Genomic DNA, 20,399 nt, shown 5'->3' on the forward strand with positions numbered 1-20,399 from the left:
TTCGTTTTAGACCAGTGGTTCTTCGTTTTAGACCAGTGGGTCTTCGTTTTAGACCCGAGGGTCTTCGTTTTAGACCAGTGGGTCTTTCTTTTAGACCAGTGGGTCTTCGTTTTAGACCAGTGGGTCTTCGTTTTAGACCCGTGGGTCTTCGTTTTAGACCAGTGGGTCTTTCTTTTAGACCAGTGGGTCTTCGTTTTAGACCAGTGGGTCTTAGGTGTTAGGTCTTCGTTTTCGACACATCTCTGTAACTCCGTAAATAATAAGTGAGTGATGGACTTGTATATGACAAATAAATACCGCAGTGGAAATTCCATGCCACACCTAGCAAGTATAAGCAAACTGGTGCAATTTTAGTAAGTATTCCCTTCACGATCAGTGAGGAATCAATGTTATACTGTGAATTTTTTTTCTCTCACCTCTATTTACCCCTCCTGTTCTGTGAAGCATCGCGTATGGTCTTATAAAGACGCAGTTACCCCAAACTGGGTTGTTGTGACTTTAAGCAAATAAACTTTAGCTTTCAGATACTGTTGTTTGCGTTATTTTTGTTCTTTGGTAATGATTTTCAAGCCATTTCATTGAGCATTAGCAGAGTTCTCATCCCATTCTAATTCTTCTTAGTGCAGGCATTACAGTGATGAGTCGAGCTCAGCTAAAACTCAACCAAATGGCCTAAAATTGCTATCAAAGAACAAAACGAAAGTAACACAAACAACACTATATAGAGGTTGAAGTTTATTTGCTTTATTATTTACAGAGTTACAGAGCCCTCAAGCACCTCCCTTGTGGAGCTACCAGGGTACATTGCCATCACTCCAAGAATTCCCCTCAGTGCACCAACATCACTTTTTTTTCATTGATTTTTCTTTTATTCACATAACAGATTTAGCTGAAAAGGGGGACTGCTCATAGTCTATAAACTCCCATACACAGCTTTACAATATTATTCACTTACACAGAGCTTTAAGTCCTATGCGATTTATCTTAAAACAAGAAACTGAACATTTTCAAATCCCTTCCTGCAGAAGTTATTCCTCACTTAACTAAACTAATTCAACAATGAAAAAACACAAATAACCACCATAGTATGGATACTTTACCTTGATGGCAACTGTAACAAGACAATTCTTTTTTAAGTACCACTAAATCAAAACCCAGTAGCCCTGGTCTGGTTATTCTGTAGGCAATTACAGGACTTCAGGTTAAACTCGACTTCATCTTTCGCAAATCAATTTTGATGTTGATAATCTCCACGGTTACATTGACCGACTATCAACTCAGTCTTAACTGAGTATCAACCAAGTATCAACTGAATATTAATGGAGTGTAAACCTAAGTATCAGCTGACTATTGACCAATTGTTGATTGAGTGTTGACCGACCTACTGGTGGAGTATCCACCGACTCTTGACCAACATATCGACTGATCCTACAGAAACATGATCTGATTTGTTTATACCAAAAAAAGAAAAACAAATAATACTAGTTTGAGGTGATAATAGAGTTGGTAGTTTAAACAGATACAAGCAAGTTTTGAATTTAGAAATTCAGCAAGACCTAAAAGAGTAGCATGCAAACACTGAGTGAATTTACAATCATCACTAAAAAGAGAAATGAATTTAGGCAAAACATGCAGTCACTCAGTACATGGTAAAATTCCACACCTAGGTAATATTGTCTATGGTTAACTATTCAACAGTGACTAAACTAAGCAGTTGAAGAAAACATGAACATCAAATATATGCTAAATTATAGTATTACTACTAAAAATGCTTTCATCTAAGTACAGTTACTGTAATAAAATAAGAACAAACTCAAATGCAACATGATTATTTACTTCTCAGTTCCAAAACTAAGAGTAAAGCACCAGATTTTTCAGCACACATTATCAAGGTTATCCAAGGGCTGGACTTAACCGGAAGAGATATCAACCCTCAATAACACTTTTGCTCCAGAATGATTAAAAAAATATCAGTTTACTGTTTTTGCATACCATGTTCATACATATGGTGAAGTATGCCACAACAATTGTGACAAAATTTACCACACATCCAACACGTGAATTTCTCTCTGTCTAAAGATAGTTGTCTACACCTGTGTGTCTTTAAGCTCCTCTGATCCTCAAACCCTTTGCTGCAATAGCTGCACTTGTGAGGCCAATTCCCATGGTATGATCTGTTATGCACTGTCAGGTTTGACTTTGCAGTAAAGTATTTGTCACAATGAGTACATTTGTAAGGTTTCTCACCACTGTGAACTCTGAGGTGTAGTTTCAAAGTTCCTGCTTGATTAAATGTTTTGTCACAATGAGTACATTTGTAAGGTTTCTCACCACTGTGAACTCTGAGGTGTACTTTCAAATTTGTTGAATGATTAAATGTGTTGTGACAATGAGTACATTTGTAAGGTTTCTCACCACTGTGAACTCTGAGGTGTCTTTGCAAATTTCCTGCTCGATTAAATGTTTTGTCACAATGAGTACATTTGTAAGGTTTCTCACCACTGTGAACTCTGAGGTGTACTTTCAAAGTTCCTGCTTGATTAAATGTTTTGTCACAATGAGTACATTTGTAAGGTTTCTCACCACTGTGAACTCTGAGGTGTATTTTCAAATTTCCTGCTTGATTAAATGTTTTGTCACAATGAGTACATTTGTAAGGTTTCTCACCACTGTGAACTCTGAGGTGTCTTTGCAAATTTGATGAATGATTAAATGTTTTCTCGCACTGCATACATTTGTAGGGTTTCTCACCACTATGAACCCTACTGTGTTGATGTAACACACGTTGATGCTTGAAGCTCTTCTCACACTGTGTACATTGATAAGGTTTCTCATCACTATGAACCCTGTTGTGTTGCTTTAACCCTCTTTGATTTTTGAAGCTCTTCTCACATTGTGTACATTTGTAAGGCCTTTCATCTCTGGGAGTGCCAAAATGTGTTGTCTGATTTGTTTTTGAGTGAAAGCAGTTTTCAGTGTTGGCACATCTGAGTACATTCCTTCTTTTGCTCTGCCTCATTTTCACTCTACTTGCCTTTTCTCACAAACTTCAAGACAAGAAATTGAACATAGTCAGGTAACATAGATAAAGACATTTCAATTGTTACTAGTTGACATCAGTTTTTTATTCAAACCTTGGACGGGATTAAGTTTTGGGAATCAAAATATATTTCTTTTATTTCCATTATTTTCTCTCGTTGAACTCTCTTTTCAAAATTGGCATGTTATTTTGACAAAAGATAGAAATGTGTTTGCGCAATATTTTCCACTCATTCACGGAAAGTATAGTGAACAAAACCGAAGATAAAAGTTCCAATTTGGCTTAAAATAATTTATTCTGGTTTTCTAAACATGCAAAACTTGCAAATTCAACCTTTGATCCACTTATGTAACAAACTCTTGTGTTCAAAAACAATTTGCAGCTTTTAATTTAATCGAACCATGATTTAACGAAATAAAGTGAATTGAGTGCATTGTGTTCGATTCTTTAACTATCCATTCAATTTGGTTGAATTGCCTACGCCAGGACAACTAGTACGGAGCTAGAGTTGGGTGAATAAGATTACATACCTTATAGTTCCACAGGAATCAAATAAACCACAAGTCAAAAGATAACAAAATTGAACTACACCGATGAATATGGCGGATTTACCAGGTTAGCTCGGGAACGGAGCAAATTACGTCTTGTATGACGGCACAAAGTGTTCTCGCCACTGCAAAAAACGATTGTTGCCTTCTCTTTGTCAGATTTCATTGAAGCTATATATGGAGAAGGTGGAAAATTTGGTGATCGTTAATCCTTGCTAACAATGAACAAACACTTGTTGAAATGCGATGAGATTTCCTTGCTGTTATTTGTTTTAAAGGGGAAGTACCCAAAGCGACGCGGCAGAAATGAAGTCACAATGACCCATGCTCACCTAATCACGTTTCAGAAATGAATTTTCATCATCAACCCGACATGTGCACTTGCGAAAACATCGATTTTCTTGGCTTTGAGTTGATAAACAGCTAATAGAAGAAAATGAAACCATTTCTAACAGAATTCGATTTGAGACGCGGTCTCTGTACGGTACTGTAACTAAACAGATTCTTTCGTTAGGCGCGAAGATACTAAGACGATAGCTTCCAATTGGCGGGAAATACGCTCGGATATTTGTCCGCGGATATCGTCTTTACCGAGATGCGAACAATTTTCCGAGACGGTGACGCTAGACAAAAAGTATGAGCCACTACTATGAATTTACCAGCATATTGTTGCACCAAATGGAGGCTATTGAGTTCAGTATCCTTCAGATGTTTTTGCAGCGAGCGAGAAAGATGTTTTGTTTCTTGGGATTTTTTCTGATCATTGTTCTCTGGTTCAAATTATGAACAAACAAACATGTCCATTCTCCTGTAACAACAGCAAACCGCTCTTGTCTTGAATCAAATTTAAAAGCGGGGCTTATATCGAAGCGGACGTAAGGTTTGAATATTAGGGCGTATCACTTGGGGTATATCATCCGATATTCCCTAGTTTTATCAAGAGCCTATGTGATGGGCTCCTGGTTTTTTTCAGTCATGTGCTGCACTTAGAACAATCGCGCGCGAGCAAAAACATTTGATGGAATGTAAGTTCTGATATTTTTATCTCGGCCACATTTTGATCCGACGGTGAAGAAAAGACAGATGCCTACCTGTCTGGAAAAGGTAATAGTGGACTAAAGTGAACAAAGAAAACGAAAATAAACAGTACTACATTTGGTTCTCTGTCCGTTGCTTTTTTTATTTTGAAAGAAATAATTATCATTGATCTATGCATTTCCACAACTTTAAATAGCAGAATAATTCCACTATTCTTTACGCAGAGGCCATTTTCTGGAACATTTTGCGGCATTCTTCGAGGTCGTCGCGATTCCTCAGTAGGAGTTGTCGGGCAGCTGGAAGATTAGCGAACTTTTCAAAAAGCTCCAAGGAACTGGAGGAAGCTGGTTTGTAATAGTGTAGAAAATCATGTCGAACACTCTGAAGCAATCAAACATAAAAAACAAATTAACCTAGAACGAAGGGAGAGGGAACACCAATTTCAAAAGGTCACAGGTCACAAACAGATCCTTTATTCGCAGAATGATAAACAGACAGAGAAACAGACACACAGACAGAGAAATAGACAAACGAAGACAGACAAACGACGAACAGGACAACCGACAGACAGACAGACAGACAGACAGACAGACAGACAGACAGATAGTCAAACAGGAGAACAGACATACAGTCAGGCACAAAGATAGAGAGATAGACGAAAATGCAGGCAGATAGAAAGCTAAACATACAGACACGCAAACAGATACTCAGACAAGGCAAAAGACAGACAAACAGTCAAACAGAAGAACAGACATACAGTCAGGCAGAAAAAAAGGCTCACGATCATACGGGGAGATAGCCATACAGATATTCAGACTCAGGTACGGGGAAAGATAGACATCTAGATAGACTAACAAAAAGATGATCAGACTGATAGGCAAACAGCAGCACGATAGAGATGACTGACCAAGCTACTCACTGGCGGATTGAATGACTGACGGATGGAATTACTAACCAAGAAACAACAGAAAAAAATGAGCATGCAATAAACCAAGTAAAACAGTTACCTCATTATTCACTGCGAGAACTTGCTTCAAAAAATTTACCTTCTTTTTTAATTCATGTGAATCCTAGGATAAAATAAAAGATTATGAAAAAAGAAAACATTGCATGACAAGGGGAACATTACTGGATATGTGGCCTGTACAAGTGATTCTTAATATTACTTTCTCAATTGTTAATAGACGTTTTAGTGTCGAGTATCGTTGAGTATTTGAACAAGTCGTAACATATTTTGACGAGCCCGCAGGGTAAGTCGAAATACACGCAATTGCAAGTAGTCTGCCTTTCGCAAACGAAATCAAGCGAGCAGCGAGGCTGTATAATACTATCATAAAACAGTTCATACTCACCTCAGGGTCGACTCTTTGGAAAACAAAAGAATTAACGTGATGAACAGCTACAAGGTAAAAGAAAGGGGAGCACTGCGACCTAAACAAAAATAAAAAGCAAAAAAAAAAAATTAGGATGACATGGAAAATGCAACGTGCCTTTGTCCGCCATTGGAAATATTTCAGAGGGGTGGGGAGAACGTTGGCGGGCTTTGCTGACCTCTCGCTGGCTCGCATTGCTTATGGCCTAATATTTTCCCGTAGGCGAAGAAATTAATGCTTGTGCGGGAGACAACAGTAAAAATTAGAGGCCTGTTCACGAGCTAATTATAGGGCGGCGTCTATTTCAACACAGTATTCCTTAAATCCCTTAGAGTAATAAAGGGAAATTGTTCGTGGACCGATCACAGAGGGAAATAAAGTAAAAACCAAAGCATTCCCGAATAACTTTCGACGCTCAATTCTAAAACTGCTCGATCAACATGTATTTATGGACAAGAGCAAAGCGTATTTGTCGCACTTACCTGACTGTTTGGGTGGCAAGAGCTCGTAAATAGAGCGCCAGTAATGACTGGTTTTGTTCGACAGGATATAGGTATTCCTCCACAGGGATGGGTAGCTAAAGGAAACAGAGAATAATATCGCACTTGCCATCGAATTGTACATTTAAAGTCATATGGCAATCTTATACAAAATGGTTACTTTAACCCTCTTCGCAAGGTTTGGTAAAAAACCGGATTTCTGTACAAAAAAGTGGAGAAATGTCCAGCAATGAGTGAAAAGTGTAAGTAAGAGTCACAATACTTCGCAAAAGCGGGAAGCTATAAAATAGTTGCATTTTGTAAATTTTATTGCCTTGAGTAAGGATCTTGAGGATGAACGGCGGAAGTTCTATGCATCAGTGGTAGAGAATATAGAAGAGAACAAGACATTAGGGGAGGAAAAAGTTGGCTATTTTAAAGCAAGAAAAAGATGAAACCTTCTGTAGATTTTACAGCAACCATTTTATTTAGTTTACCTGGTCTAAGGGTATCGAGAGAGCTCGCAAGACCCCTATGTGTTCATCCCAAACAGCTGTTTTGAATTTCATGTCGTGCTTCTGAGCCAAAGGTAAAATAACAAAAGAACCAAACAGAGCATCTCCAAAGGAGACCGCGGAGTACTGGGACAGAAGGGATGCGTACCTACAGGAGACAAGGTCAAAGTCGTGAGTTCACTTTTTGTCAAAATTTAATTGGAGAGTTGATAATAATAAAAAGTTATGTTAGAACACTGGAATTTCGTTCTTCTTTCTATTTTATCTTTCGTGGAGAAATATGGAGATTAGAATTTGGCAAAGCTGATTTGTCAGAGCGAAACAACCAATATTACCACTACACGCAGCCAAATGACAAACTTCCCTCTCTAAAACGCTACTTTTCGCGGGTCAAACAGCAAATTGCGGGCTGTAAATGGCATTTACCGCTCCAATATATATTTTATTACATGAATTTGTACGATTTGGCCTTGAGTATTGATAATAATAACAATTCCATGACTTTGGTCGGGCATATAATTTATTTGTGTCCCTCGTAACATCATTTGCACCCTCACTTCGCTCGGGCGCAAATGATGCTACTCGGGCCACAAGCAAACTAGATGCCCTCCAAAATGGCTAGACCGCTGACCAGGATCAAACAGTTGCGATCCCACAATGCCTTATTTTGACTATCAGTGTTTAAAATGATTTTTTTAAAGTTTCCGCGGACCCTTTAGGCCAATCATTGCAGGGACTTATCTCGGTCTCCAGAGTGGTAAAAGTATTGTTATTCCTCCAGAATAGAGGCTAGTTCTTGTCAAAGAATGTTGGTCTCACCCCTCAAAATGGGAAATAAACTTTATGTCATGAGAAACAGAAGCAGAAATACTGATAGAACTCAACTACATACAGGTCGTAGAAGGATGTAAGTCCAGGAATTGCAGAATTGAAATCAAGGTGAAGGAGACGTGAGGGGCTTGTGTAAATCTTCAAAAGAGATGATAAATAGTTGTGAACGCCACTGTTCAGAGAAAGATCGTTTCCTATGAAAGTAAAAAAGGATGACGGTAAATTGCCTAGAGAGACAAAACTGAATAAAGTTGAACCAGTAAATGAGGGAAGTCTACAAAAGTTCTTCGAACTTGACAATTTCTATTTCGCGTATGGTTGCCAAAATTACAATTCATCTCACACAAGGAAACTGCTGATTTTAAGCCATCTCGTTTTGCTGCCGCAAATAATTATCGTTTGTGCGCCTTCTCATTTTTAGCCGAAAATAGCGTCTTTGAAACCTATTGACTAGCCCATGCATACACTCTTCCAGTCTTCTATTTCCTCATATCGAATAAAGGCTGCTGCAATTTTCGCATTGCGTATGCAGTCCAACGAAAGTCCTCAACCGTTAAAACATGAACTTACAGATCGAAGCAAATCCATTCGGCACTCAACAAATTTACTTCAAACGTTTCTCTGTTCAAAAAAAATAAGCTTACTTTGTTCAGAGTAGGCGTGAGCGATGTGACTTGCGTGACACTTAAACATCGTAAGAGTCACGAAGTGCTGCCTGTAAATCTAACCTGTCAAGAAAATGCACATGAGCCTGGCTATTCTTGATGCCATGGTAACGTGACGTAAACAGGAGGGCCGCCATTCCTCAAGCAAGAGAATCAGTTGAAGTGTATTGGTTACTATGGAAACTGCAGAGCCTGAGATGGTACCGATGCTCTCGCCCCTCATTTCACTGACAGAATAAATCGACAAACAATTCAATTCACAGAAGGAATGTCATCCGAGTCTTAAATGGAACCATTTCATGGTTTTGGTCTTCGGTTTGTATAAAATAAAACGGTTCCTATACATCTGCCCAACAAGTATTGATTGTTCAAGTACTACAAAATTAATCTATCAACTGTGTATTAAATTCCAAGGTATTTCGGCTTCGTTTGGTTAGAACCATACTCGTTATTTCAATTCAGAGTATCGTAAAACTAAATCTATAGAAATGGCGGCGATGCAAACTCACAAGCAACACATTATCCACCCTTCCCTCTCCCCCACGAATTGCATGCCTGCTGCGGGCGGAAAAATGCGAGTGTTTGAGTTAAAATTGATTTCCGTCTTAATTCGGCTGAAAAGATGGCGCGCAATTCTACACAGAATTTGAAAGCATATAAAGCTCAGCAAAATTCGGAGCGAATTGCACACCACGAACACTTAGCCAAGAATATCTGTATCGTGAAAAGGCAGAGAGAAGCGCAAACAGCTCACATCGCCACATAATGAGCTCGTGATATCGCCACTTGTTTAAACTTTTGCATCTTCACATTTCCCCAAAGAGCCGAAAGTTACAATTCAGTATAAAACAGAATTGCGAACGTTGATGAATACTCACACACTTGTTGCCAGGTTGTACAGATCCACTATGGGAAGGAACATCCAATCAGCGGGTTGAAGAGCACCTACGCAGAAGGGCACCAGAAATGACTCAATATTACGCACCTGACGAAGGGCCATTGACCTGAGAGGGGTCCAGAAATGAGAATGAATAAAGTACACATCAACTGATTCCTCTTTTAAATGCAATAGCTGCGCGAGAATGTTTCAATGTTTCTCAAAATCTATGCTTACATGATCTAGGACATGCCTACTATTTAAGGCACACATCTGGGAAAAAAAAAAAAAAAAAACGGTTGGCCTACGCCGCTTAAATTATTTGGCTGCAATTCCCAAGCCTGTTTGCATCTTCTTTATTCTTGGCCATTCTTAGTCCTTCAGAGCTGTTCATTGCCTACTTTGTGTTATTCTATCTTACCAGATTCTTATTTCATATTCCTCTTTAAGATGAATGTGGTTGTTACACGTAACAAAAAGAAAAAATTTGAGATAATATCCTCGCGTAACTTCAAACGCCTAGAAGTAATTAACATGCAATTTCTCCCAACAATTTAACTATATTATAAAACAAACAAGCTATGAGAATAGCTGGGCCTATCAGCTAGACGGAGTTCTCTTGATACAACACCAAATTCTCTAATCTAACTTTAAAAAAAATGTATGATAGTCACAAAAGTTACTGTTCGGATCTTAAGAAGTGAAGCGCCTAAGACAGAAGTCTGATTTCATATGAAGAAGATTTTCATCTGATTTTCATCTGATGAAGAAAGGCACACCCTTCGTATAGATGGCAACCAGAGCATCACAACGCATTTCAAAGTCTCAAACAAATAATCACCGAGGCAGCAGTGCTGGCCTATTATGATCCAGAAAAAGACAATGTGATTCAATCAGATGCAAGCTTAAAAGGAATTGGGTGTGTACTCATATAAGACAGTAAACCGGTGTGCTATGCAAGCCGATCACTCAGCGATACAGAATCCCGATACAGCGACATTGAAAGAGAACTTGTAGCTGCCTGTTGGTCCTTAGAGCGATTCAGCCACTACGTCTTTGGTAAGCAAGTGGTTGTAGAAACAGACCACAAACGGCTTGAAAGCATATGGAAGAAGAGCATACCCAGTGCATCGCTACGCCTCCAGAGGCTCCTCCTGAAGATCTCCAAATACAACGCGGAAATTAAATACATTCAAGGCAAAACAAACGTTGTAGCAGATGCCCTATCCAGAATCTGCTGCATGGAATCCCCCGAAGAAGACTCAGAAACACTGCTACTTGAAGTTGATGCCATTAGCCACACCTTGCCCGCTAGCCCAGCAAAACAGGATGAAATACGAAACCACACAACTCAAGATACTGTGCTCAGCCATTTGAAGGATGTCATTCATCAAGGGTGGCCTGAATATCCAAACGAATGTCTTGCTAACCTAAAAGAGTTTTGGAACTTCAGAGAAGATCTAAGTGTTGAAAATGGCCTCATCTTGAAGGGACATCGTCTTCTGATTCCAAGCAACATGCGTCCTCAGTTACTTCAGATTATTCACCAAGGCCATCTGGGGGCAGAAAAGTGTAACTTGAAAGCTAGAGACTGTGTTTTTTGGCCAGGTATCTCAAATGATATTAATGAAATTGCTTTCAACTGCGCCACTTGCATACAGTTTTCTAAAAGCCAGCCAAAGGAACCCTTACACCCTCACTGTGTACCCAGTTTTCCTTGGCAATAAACTTGCCACCGATTTGTTCGACTACCAAGGCGCCCAATATCTGTTGGTAACAGATTATTACAGCAAGTACCCCATCGTGAGAAAGCTGAGCTCCACTACATTTACTACTCTCATTAACCATCTCAAGTCAATATTTGTAGAAAATCGGGTACCAGAAACATGGATATCTGATAATGGCCCACAGCACAACAGTCAAGAATTTACAGCCTTTTGCAAGCAGTGGGGCATTGACCATGTGACAAGCTCACCACTGTATTCACAAAGCAACGGCTTCGTAGAGTGGTCAGTCCAGAAAGTAAAGAACCTTCTACGAAAAGCACAAGCCTCGGAACAAGATCCATACTTAGCATTGCTGACATACCGGACCACACCCGTAGACAGCAACCTACCGTCACCTTCTCTGCTGTTGAACCGTAGAGCTTACCGCACACAACTGCCATGCAGTGGCCATCTCCAACGTTCACAAGCTTTTGATAGCCGCACAGAGCAACTACAAAATCGACAGGACACTCAGAGAACCATTACGGCCGCCAAGGGACACATATGCTTCGACGACTAAATCAAGGCGAGCAAGTAGTCGTGTTCCAACCACAGACCAAGGAATGGATTTCCGCAGAGGTAAAGGAAGAGACCAGTAAACCAAGGTCTTACATAGTCAAGACAACGGGTGGGTCTGAGCTACGACGCAACAGAGTCCAGCTGAAGCTTTTACCTTTCCAGAAAACACCAACAACCTGTGGAGAACAGGTTATTAGCAACCAGGAGAGTACAGCCATGAGACAAAGCCCTTACCTCTTCAGACGTCATCGTCAGAATTACCTCAGGCGCCTGCCAAGTCACCGTTATCTTCCAACCAAGGCAGTGACAAGTTGCCTATGACAACAAGGAGTGGCCACATTGTAAAGGAGCCATCTAGACTAGACTTATAAGCTTTCTTTTGCTGTCTGAACACTGATGAAGAAACACTTAGAGAAACACATATAAACTCTGTTTTTATTGTTATTTTTGTTGTTTCTGTTTTCTTTCCCTTTTTTTTTGTTTGGCTGTTACTTTCTGTTAGAAACTTAGATTTCCGTTTTTAGCCTTTCTTAGGATGGAGATGTTACATTAGCTAAGCTTACGCAATGGTCCAGCGCATGCGCAGTGAAGAGACAAAGCACATGTTCGAGACACAAAGTTTATTTTCCTTGATCTGAGATAACTAAATAAAATTACCAAAAAGCTGCATATCCTTTTACAGTCATGATTGTGTACTTTTCTATTGCTAACAAACTGCAAAATGGTCAAACCATGTAATAACTTTTTTCAAGTAAATTATTTATTGTTTTCATGTAACCAAACTAAACCCAAAACATTTTCAAATGCCTCCCTACAGAGGGTAATTCCTCACTCACATACACAAATTCATCAATAACAAAACAAAATAACTACCCCTGACAATTATTGTATCTGTAACAAGACAATGGTTATTCAAGAAAATCAAACCCATTAGTCCCGGGTTGGTTATTCCAAAAGCAACAACAATTAAAATTGTAACTGCAACAAGACAATGATTATAAAATTGTAACTGTAACAATGGTCATTTAAGTAAATCAAATGCATTAGTCCTGGGTTGGTTATTCTTAAAGCAATAAGGATTAAAGATTAAACTTGACTTAATTTTTCTCATATCAATTTGAACATTTCAAGCATATTATTTGTGTCACGGCTCAACACTAACGGTAGCCCACTAACCACAGACTAGTAGAAATTCAGTGGTTCAATTCAAGCAAGTGGTTCTCAATTTCTACTAGCCAGTTTGGCTTAAATTGTCATAACATCTAAAAACATCTAAGATGTCACTAGCCTAGTCACTAGGCCAGTAAGTTGAAAAGTTAATGTCAAGCCCAGTGTGTGATATTTTTCATGCTATCTACTGAGGCTTGAATGAATGAGATTTTGTATCAATTGGATTTTTCATTCAGATGCGAAGCAACCTTTGTGTCACTGAGAATTGTCTTCTTTCTCTTGGTTTCTGTCTCCTATAGAGAAGTGGCTGTTGAATACATCAAATTCACTCTGGTAGCCAAACACCTTACAAAATAAGAGAGAAGTTGCATAGACTGAAAAAGCCTTGTGCCACCATATTTGTTTGAAATTTTTGTCTTTTAAATCTCATGCCTCCTTTCTGTGTTTCTCTCACATGTGGCCTGCTCCTTGTGCAAGGAAACTGGTACTTAAGCCACCTTAAATTTGCTCTTTTGTGAAATAATTTTTAACACTCAAATAGAAATGTTGTGTGTCAGTGTGGCCATATAAAATCATTTCTATCAATTCTAAGTTCTCTGTCTCTGTGCAAAGGTAAACCACCACATTCTTCGAAACACATTATCCAAGTGTTGGACTTACCAGAAGAGACCACAAGCTTAATTAACCCGTGTGCCCCAAAATAATTAACTAAACATCAGTTTACTCTTTTTTCATACCGTGTTCATACATGTGGTGAAGTATGCCACAACAATTGTGACAAAATTCACCACACATCCAACAAGTGAATTTCTCTCTATCTAAAGATAGTTGTCTACACTTGTGTGTCTTTAAGCTCCTCCGATCCTCAAACCCTTTGCTGCAATAGCTGCACTTGTGAGGCCAATTCCCATGGTATGATCTGTTATGCACTGTCAGGCTCCACTTTCCAGTATAGCATTTATCACAATGAGTACATTTGTAAGGTTTCTCACCACTGTGAACTCTGAGGTGTGTTTGCAAATGTCCTGCTTGTTTAAATGTTTTGTCACAATGAGTACATTTGTAAGGTTTCTCGCCACTGTGAACTCTGAGGTGTTTTTGCAAATTTCCTGCATCATTAAATGTTTTGTCGCACTGAGTACATTTGTAAGGTTTCTCACCACTGTGAACTCTGAGGTGTATTTTCAAAGTTCCTGCTCGATTAAATGTTTTGTCACAATGAGTACATTTGTAAGGTTTCTCACCACTGTGAACTCTGAGGTGTAGTTTCAAAGTTCCTGCTTGATTAAATGTTTTGTCACAATGAGTACATTTGTAAGGTTTCTCACCACTGTGAACTCTGAGGTGTCTTTTCAAATTTGTTGATTGATTAAATGTTTTGTGACAATGAGTACATTTATAAGGTTTCTCACCACTGTGAACTCTGAGGTGTATTTTCAAAGTTCCTGCTCGATTAAATGTTTTGTCACAATGAGTACATTTGTAAGGTTTCTCACCACTGTGAACTCTGAGGTGTATTTTCAAATTTCCTGCTTGATTAAATGTTTTGTCACAATGAGTACATTTGTAAGGTTTCTCACCACTGTGAACTCTGAGGTGTCTTCGCAAACATGATGAATGATTAAATGTTTTCTCACATTGCATACATTTGTAGGTTTTCTCACCACTATGAACCCTACTGTGTTGATGTAACACACGTTGATGCTTGAAGCTCTTCTCACACTGTGTACATTGATAAGGTTTCTCATTGCTATGAACCCTGTTGTGTTGCTTTAACCCTCTTTGATTTTTGAAGCTCTTGTCACATAGTGTACATTTGTAAGGCCTTTCATCTCTGGGAGTGCCAAAATGTGTTGTCTGATTTGTTTTTGAGTGAAAGCAGTTTTCAGTGTTGGCACATCTGAGTACATTCCTTCTTTTGCTCTGTCTCATTTTCACTCTACTTGCCTTTTCTCACAAACTTCAAGACAAGAAATTGAACATAGTCAGGTAACATAGATAAAGACATTTCAATTGTTACTAGTTGACATCAGTTTTTTATTCAAACCTTGGACGGGATTAAGTTTTGGGGATCAAAATATATTTCTTTTATTTCCCTTATTTTCTCTCGTTGAACTCTCTTTTCAAAATTGGCATGTTATTTTGACAAAAGATAGAAATGTGTTTGCGCAATATTTTCCACTCATTCACGGAAAGTATAGTGAACAAAACCGAAGATAAAAGTTCCAATTTGGCTTAAAATAGTTTATTCTGGTTTTCTAAACATGCAAAACTTGCAAATTCAACCTTTGATCCACTTATGTAACAAACTCTTGTGTTCAAAAACAATTTGCAGCTTTTAATTTAACCGAACCATGATTTAACGAAATAAAGTAAATTGAGTGCATTGTGTTCGATTATTTAATTATCCATTCAATTTGGTTGAATTGCCTACGCCAGGACAACTAGTACGGAGCTAGAGTAGGGTGAATAAGATTACATACCTTATAGTTCCACAGGAATCAAATAAACCACAAGTCAAAAGATAACAAAATTGAACTACACCCATGAATATGGCGGATTTACCAGGTTAGAACGGGAATGGAGAAAATTACGTCTTGTATGACGGCACAAAGTGTTCTCGCCACTGCAAAAAACGATTGTTGCCTTCTCTTTGTCAGATTTCATTGAAGCTATATATGGAGAAGGTGGAAAATTTGGTGATCGTTAATCCTTGCTAACAATGAACAAACACTTGTTGAAAAGCGATGAGATTTCCGTGCAGTTATTTGTTTTAAAGGGGAAGTACCCAAAGCGACGCGGCAGAAATGAAGTCACAATGACCCATGCTCACCTAATCACGTTTCAGAAATGAATTTTCATCATCAACCCGACATGTGCACTTGCGAAAACATTGATTTTCTTGGCTTTGAGTTGATAAACAGCTAATAGAAGAAAATGAAACCATTTCTAACAGAATTCGATTTGAGACGCGGTCTCTGTACGGTACTGTAACTAAACAGATTCTTTCGTTAGGCGCGAAGATACTAAGACGATAGCTTCCAATTGGCGGGAAATACGCTCGGATATTTGTCCGCTATCAAAGAACAAAACGAAAGTAACACAAACAACACTATATAGAGGTTGAAGTTTATTTGCTTTATTATTTACAGAGTTACAGAGCCCTCAAGCACCTCCCTTGTGGAGCTACCAGGGTACATTGGCATCACTCCAAGAATTCCCCTCAGTGCACCAACATCACTTTTTTTTTCATTGATTTTTCTTTTATTCACATAACAGATTTAGCTGAAAAGGGGGACTGCTCATAGTCTATAAACTCCCATGCACAGCTTTACAATATTATTCACTTACACAGAGCTTGAAGTCCCATGTCATTTATCTTAAAACAAGAAACTGAACATTTTCAAATCCACCCCTGCGGAAGGTATTCCTCACTTAACTAAACTAATTCAACAATGAAAAAACACAAATAACCACCATAGTATGGATACTTTACCTTGATGGCAACTGTAACAACACAATTCTTTTTTAAGTACCACTAAATCAAAACCCAGTAGCCCTGGTCTGGTTATTCTGTAGGCAATTACAGGACTTCAGGTTAAACTCGACTTCATCTTTCGCAAATCAATTTTGATGTTGATAATCTCCACGGTTACATTGACCGACTATCAACTCAGTCTTAACTGAGTATCGACCAAGTATCAACTGAATATTAATGGAGTGTAAACCTAAGTATCAGCTGACTATTGACCAATTGTTGATTGAGTGTTGACCGACCTACTGGTGGAGTATCCACTGACTCTTGACCAACATATCGACTGATCCTACAGAAACATGATCTGATTTGTTTATACCAAAAAAAGAAAAACAAATAATACTAGTTTGAGGTGATAATAGAGTTGGTAGTTTAAACAGATACAAGCAAGTTTTGAATTTAGAAATTCAGCAAGACCTAAAAGAGTAACATGCAAACACTGAGTGAATTTACAATCATCACTAAAAAGAGAAATGAATTTAGGCAAAACATGCAGTCACTCAGTACATGGTAAAATTCCACACCTTGGTAATATTGTCTATGGTTAACTATTCAACAGTGACTAAACTAAGCAGTTGAAGAAAACATGAACATCAAATATATGCTAAATTATAGTATTACTACTAAAAATGCTTTAATCTAAGTACAGTTACAGTAATAAAATAAGAACAAACTCAAATGCAACATGATTATTTACTTCTCAGTTCCAAAACTAAGAGTAAAGCACCAGATTTTTCAGCACACATTATCAAGGTTATCCAAGGGCTGGACTTAACCGGAAGAGATATCAACCCTCAATAACACTTTTGCTCCAGAATGATTAAAAAAATATCAGTTTACTGTTTTTTCATACCATGTTCATACATATGGTGAAGTATGCCACAACAATTGTGACAAAATTCACCACACATCCAACACGTGAATTTCTCTCTGTCTAAAGATAGTTGTCTACACCTGTGTGTCTTTAAGCTCCTCTGATCCTCAAACCCTTTGCTGCAATAGCTGCACTTGTGAGGCCAATTCCCATGGTATGATCTGTTATGCACTGTCAGGTTTGACTTTGCAGTAAAGTATTTGTCACAATGAGTACATTTGTAAGGTTTCTCACCACTGTGAACTCTGAGGTGTAGTTTCAAAGTTCCTGCTTGATTAAATGTTTTGTCACAATGAGTACATTTGTAAGGTTTCTCACCACTGTGAACTCTGAGGTGTATTTTCAAATTTGTTGAATCATTAAATGTTTTGTGACAATGAGTACATTTGTAAGGTTTCTCACCCCTGTGAACTCTGAGGTGTCTTTGCAAATTTCCTGCTTGATTAAATGTTTTGTCACAATGAGTACATTTGTAAGGTTTCTCACCACTGTGAACTCTGAGGTGTATTTTCAAATTTCCTGCTTGATTAAATGTTTTGTCACAATGAGTACATTTGTAAGGTTTCTCACCACTGTGAACTCTGAGGTGTATTTTCAAATGTCCTGCTCGATTAAATGTTTTGTCACAATGAGTACATTTGTAAGGTTTCTCACCACTGTGAACTCTGAGGTGTCTTTGCAAATTTCCTGCTCGATTAAATGTTTTGTCACAATGAGTACATTTGTAAGGTTTCTCACCACTGTGAACTCTGAGGTGTATTTTCAAATGTGCTGCATGATTAAATGTTTTGTCACAATGAGTACATTTGTAAGGTTTCTCACCACTGTGAACTCTGAGGTGTATTTTCAAATGTGCTGCATGATTAAATGTTTTGTCACAATGAGTACATTTGTAAGGTTTCTCACCACTGTGAACTCTGAGGTGTATTTTCAAATGTGCTGCATGATTAAATGTTTTGTCACAATGAGTACATTGGTAAGGTTTCTCACCACTGTGAACTCTGAGGTGTCTTTTCAAAGTTCCTGCTTGATTAAATGTTTTGTCACAATGAGTACATTTGTAAGGTTTCTCACCACTGTGAACTCTGAGGTGTATTTTCAAATTTCCTGCTTGATTAAATGTTTTGTCACAATGAGTACATTTGTAAGGTTTCTCACCACTGTGAACTCTGAGGTGTCTTCGCAAACATGATGAATGATTAAATGTTTTCTCACATTGCATACATTTGTAGGGTTTCTCACCACTATGAACCCTACTGTGTTGATGTAACCCCTGTTGATGCTTGAAGCTCTTTTCACACTGTGTACATTGATAAGGTTTCTCATCGCTATGAACCCTGTGGTGTTGGTTTAATGCTCTTTGATTTTTGAAGCTCTTGTCACATTGTGTACATTTGTAAGGCCTTTCATCTCTGGGAGTGCCAAAATGTGTTGTCTGATTTGTTTTTGAGTGAAAGCAGTTTTCAGTGTTGGCACATCTGAGTACATTCCTTCTTTTGCTCTGTCTCATTTTCACTCTACTTGCCTTTTCTCACAAACTTCAAGACAAGAAATTGAACATAGTCAGGTAACATAGATAAAGACATTTCAATTGTTACTAGTTGACATCAGTTTTTTATTCAAACCTTGGACGGGATTAAGTTTTGGGGATCAAAATATATTTCTTTTATTTCCCTTATTTTCTCTCGTTGAACTCTCTTTTCAAAATTGGCATGTTATTTTGACAAAAGATAGAAATGTGTTTGCGCAATATTTTCCACTCATTCACGGAAAGTATAGTGAACAAAACCGAAGATAAAAGTTCCAATTTGGCTTAAAATAGTTTATTCTGGTTTTCTAATCATGCAAAACTTGCAAATTCAACCTTTGATCCACTTATGTAACAAACTCTTGTGTTCAAAAACAATTTGCAGCTTTTAATTTAACCGAACCATGATTTAACGAAATAAAGTAAATTGAGTGCATTGTGTTCGATTATTTAATTATCCATTCAATTTGGTTGAATTGCCTACGCCAGGACAACTAGTACGGAGCTAGAGTTGGGTGAATAAGATTACATACCTTATAGTTCCACAGGAATCAAATAAACCACAAGTCAAAAGATAACAAAATTGAACTACACCCATGAATATAGCGGATTTACCAGGTTAGCTCGGGAACGGAGCAAATTACGTCTTGTATGACGGCACAAAGTGTTCTCGCCACTGCAAAAAACGATTGTTGCCTTCTCTTTGTCAGATTTCATTGAAGCTATATATGGAGAAGGTGGAAAATTTGGTGATCGTTAATCCTTGCTAACAATGAACAAACACTTGTTGAAAAGCGATGAGATTTCCGTGCAGTTATTTGTTTTAAAGGGGAAGTACCCAAAGCGACGCGGCAGAAATGAAGTCACAATGACCCATGCTCACCTAATCACGTTTCAGAAATGAATTTTCATCATCAACCCGACATGTGCACTTGCGAAAACATCGATTTTCTTGGCTTTGAGTTGATAAACAGCTAATAGAAGAAAATGAAACCATTTCTAACAGAATTCGATTTGAGACGCGGTCTCTGTACGGTACTGTAACTAAACAGATTCTTTCGTTAGGCGCGAAGATACTAAGACGATAGCTTCCAATTGGCGGGAAATACGCTCGGATATTTGTCCGCGGATATCGTCTTTACCGAGATGCGAACAGTTTTCCGAGACGGTGACGGTAGACAAAAAGTATGAGCCACTAGTATGAATTTACCAGCATATTGTTGCACCAAATGGAGGCTACTGAGTTCAGTATCCTTCAGATGTTTTTGCAGCGAGCGAGAAAGATGTTTTGTTGCTTGGGATTTTTTCTGATCATTGTTCTCAGGTTCGAATTATGAACAAACAAACATGTCCATTCTCCTGTAACAACAGCAAACCGCTCTTGTCTTGAATCAAATTTAAAAGCGGGGCTTATATCGAAGCGGACGTAAGGTTTGAATATTGGGGCGTATCACTTGGGGTATATCATCCGATATTCCCTAGTTTTATCAAGAGCCTATGTGATGGGCTCCTGGTTTTCTTCAGTCATGTGGTGCACTTAGAACAATCGCGCGCGAGCAAAAACATTTGATGGACTGTAAGTTCTGATATTTTTATCTCGGCCACATTTTGATCCGACGGTGAAGAAAAGACAGATGCCTA

The 20,399-nt window shown here is 38.4% G+C and overlaps 3 protein-coding genes across 4 annotated transcripts; all 3 read right to left on the reverse strand.

Annotated features, from left to right (window-relative positions):
* Nucleotides 1–722: 722 nt before the first annotated feature.
* On the reverse strand, nt 723–3,646 carry LOC148728024 (uncharacterized). Its single transcript, XM_088724435.1, has 2 exons — nt 3,571–3,646; nt 723–3,047 (listed from the first exon to the last, which is right to left on the reverse strand). Exon 2 carries the CDS (start codon nt 3,017–3,019, stop codon nt 1,976–1,978), a length of 1,044 nt encoding a protein of 347 aa, XP_088580561.1. The 5' UTR covers nt 3,020–3,047; nt 3,571–3,646; the 3' UTR covers nt 723–1,975.
* A 1,096-nt stretch (nt 3,647–4,742) lies between these two features.
* LOC148728025 (RNA polymerase II-associated protein 1-like) lies at nt 4,743–9,491 on the reverse strand. Of its 2 annotated transcripts, none has more exons than XM_088724452.1 (8): nt 9,368–9,491; nt 8,469–8,552; nt 7,886–8,018; nt 6,976–7,141; nt 6,482–6,576; nt 5,979–6,057; nt 5,634–5,696; nt 4,743–5,007 (listed from the first exon to the last, which is right to left on the reverse strand). In XM_088724452.1, exons 2-8 carry the CDS (start codon nt 8,515–8,517, stop codon nt 4,843–4,845), a joined length of 750 nt encoding a protein of 249 aa, XP_088580578.1. In that variant the 5' UTR covers nt 8,518–8,552; nt 9,368–9,491; the 3' UTR covers nt 4,743–4,842. The 2 variants fall into 2 exon arrangements, with proteins under 2 accessions (XP_088580578.1, XP_088580580.1); XM_088724454.1 differs by having other exon boundaries at nt 8,469–8,547; nt 9,368–9,482.
* Nucleotides 9,492–12,256: 2,765 nt separating this feature from the next.
* Nucleotides 12,257–20,358, reverse strand: LOC148728026 (uncharacterized). The gene is made up of 3 exons (XM_088724463.1): nt 19,292–20,358; nt 17,401–18,768; nt 12,257–14,421 (listed from the first exon to the last, which is right to left on the reverse strand). The coding sequence occupies exons 2-3, from the start codon at nt 18,738–18,740 to the stop codon at nt 13,542–13,544; spliced, it is 2,220 nt and encodes a 739-aa protein (XP_088580589.1). The 5' UTR covers nt 18,741–18,768; nt 19,292–20,358; the 3' UTR covers nt 12,257–13,541.
* Between the last annotated feature and the right edge of the window lie 41 nt (nt 20,359–20,399).

Source organism: Stylophora pistillata, chromosome 6, assembly GCF_964205215.1.
Source record: "Stylophora pistillata chromosome 6, jaStyPist1.2, whole genome shotgun sequence".
Taxonomy (NCBI): Eukaryota; Metazoa; Cnidaria; class Anthozoa; order Scleractinia; family Pocilloporidae; genus Stylophora; species Stylophora pistillata.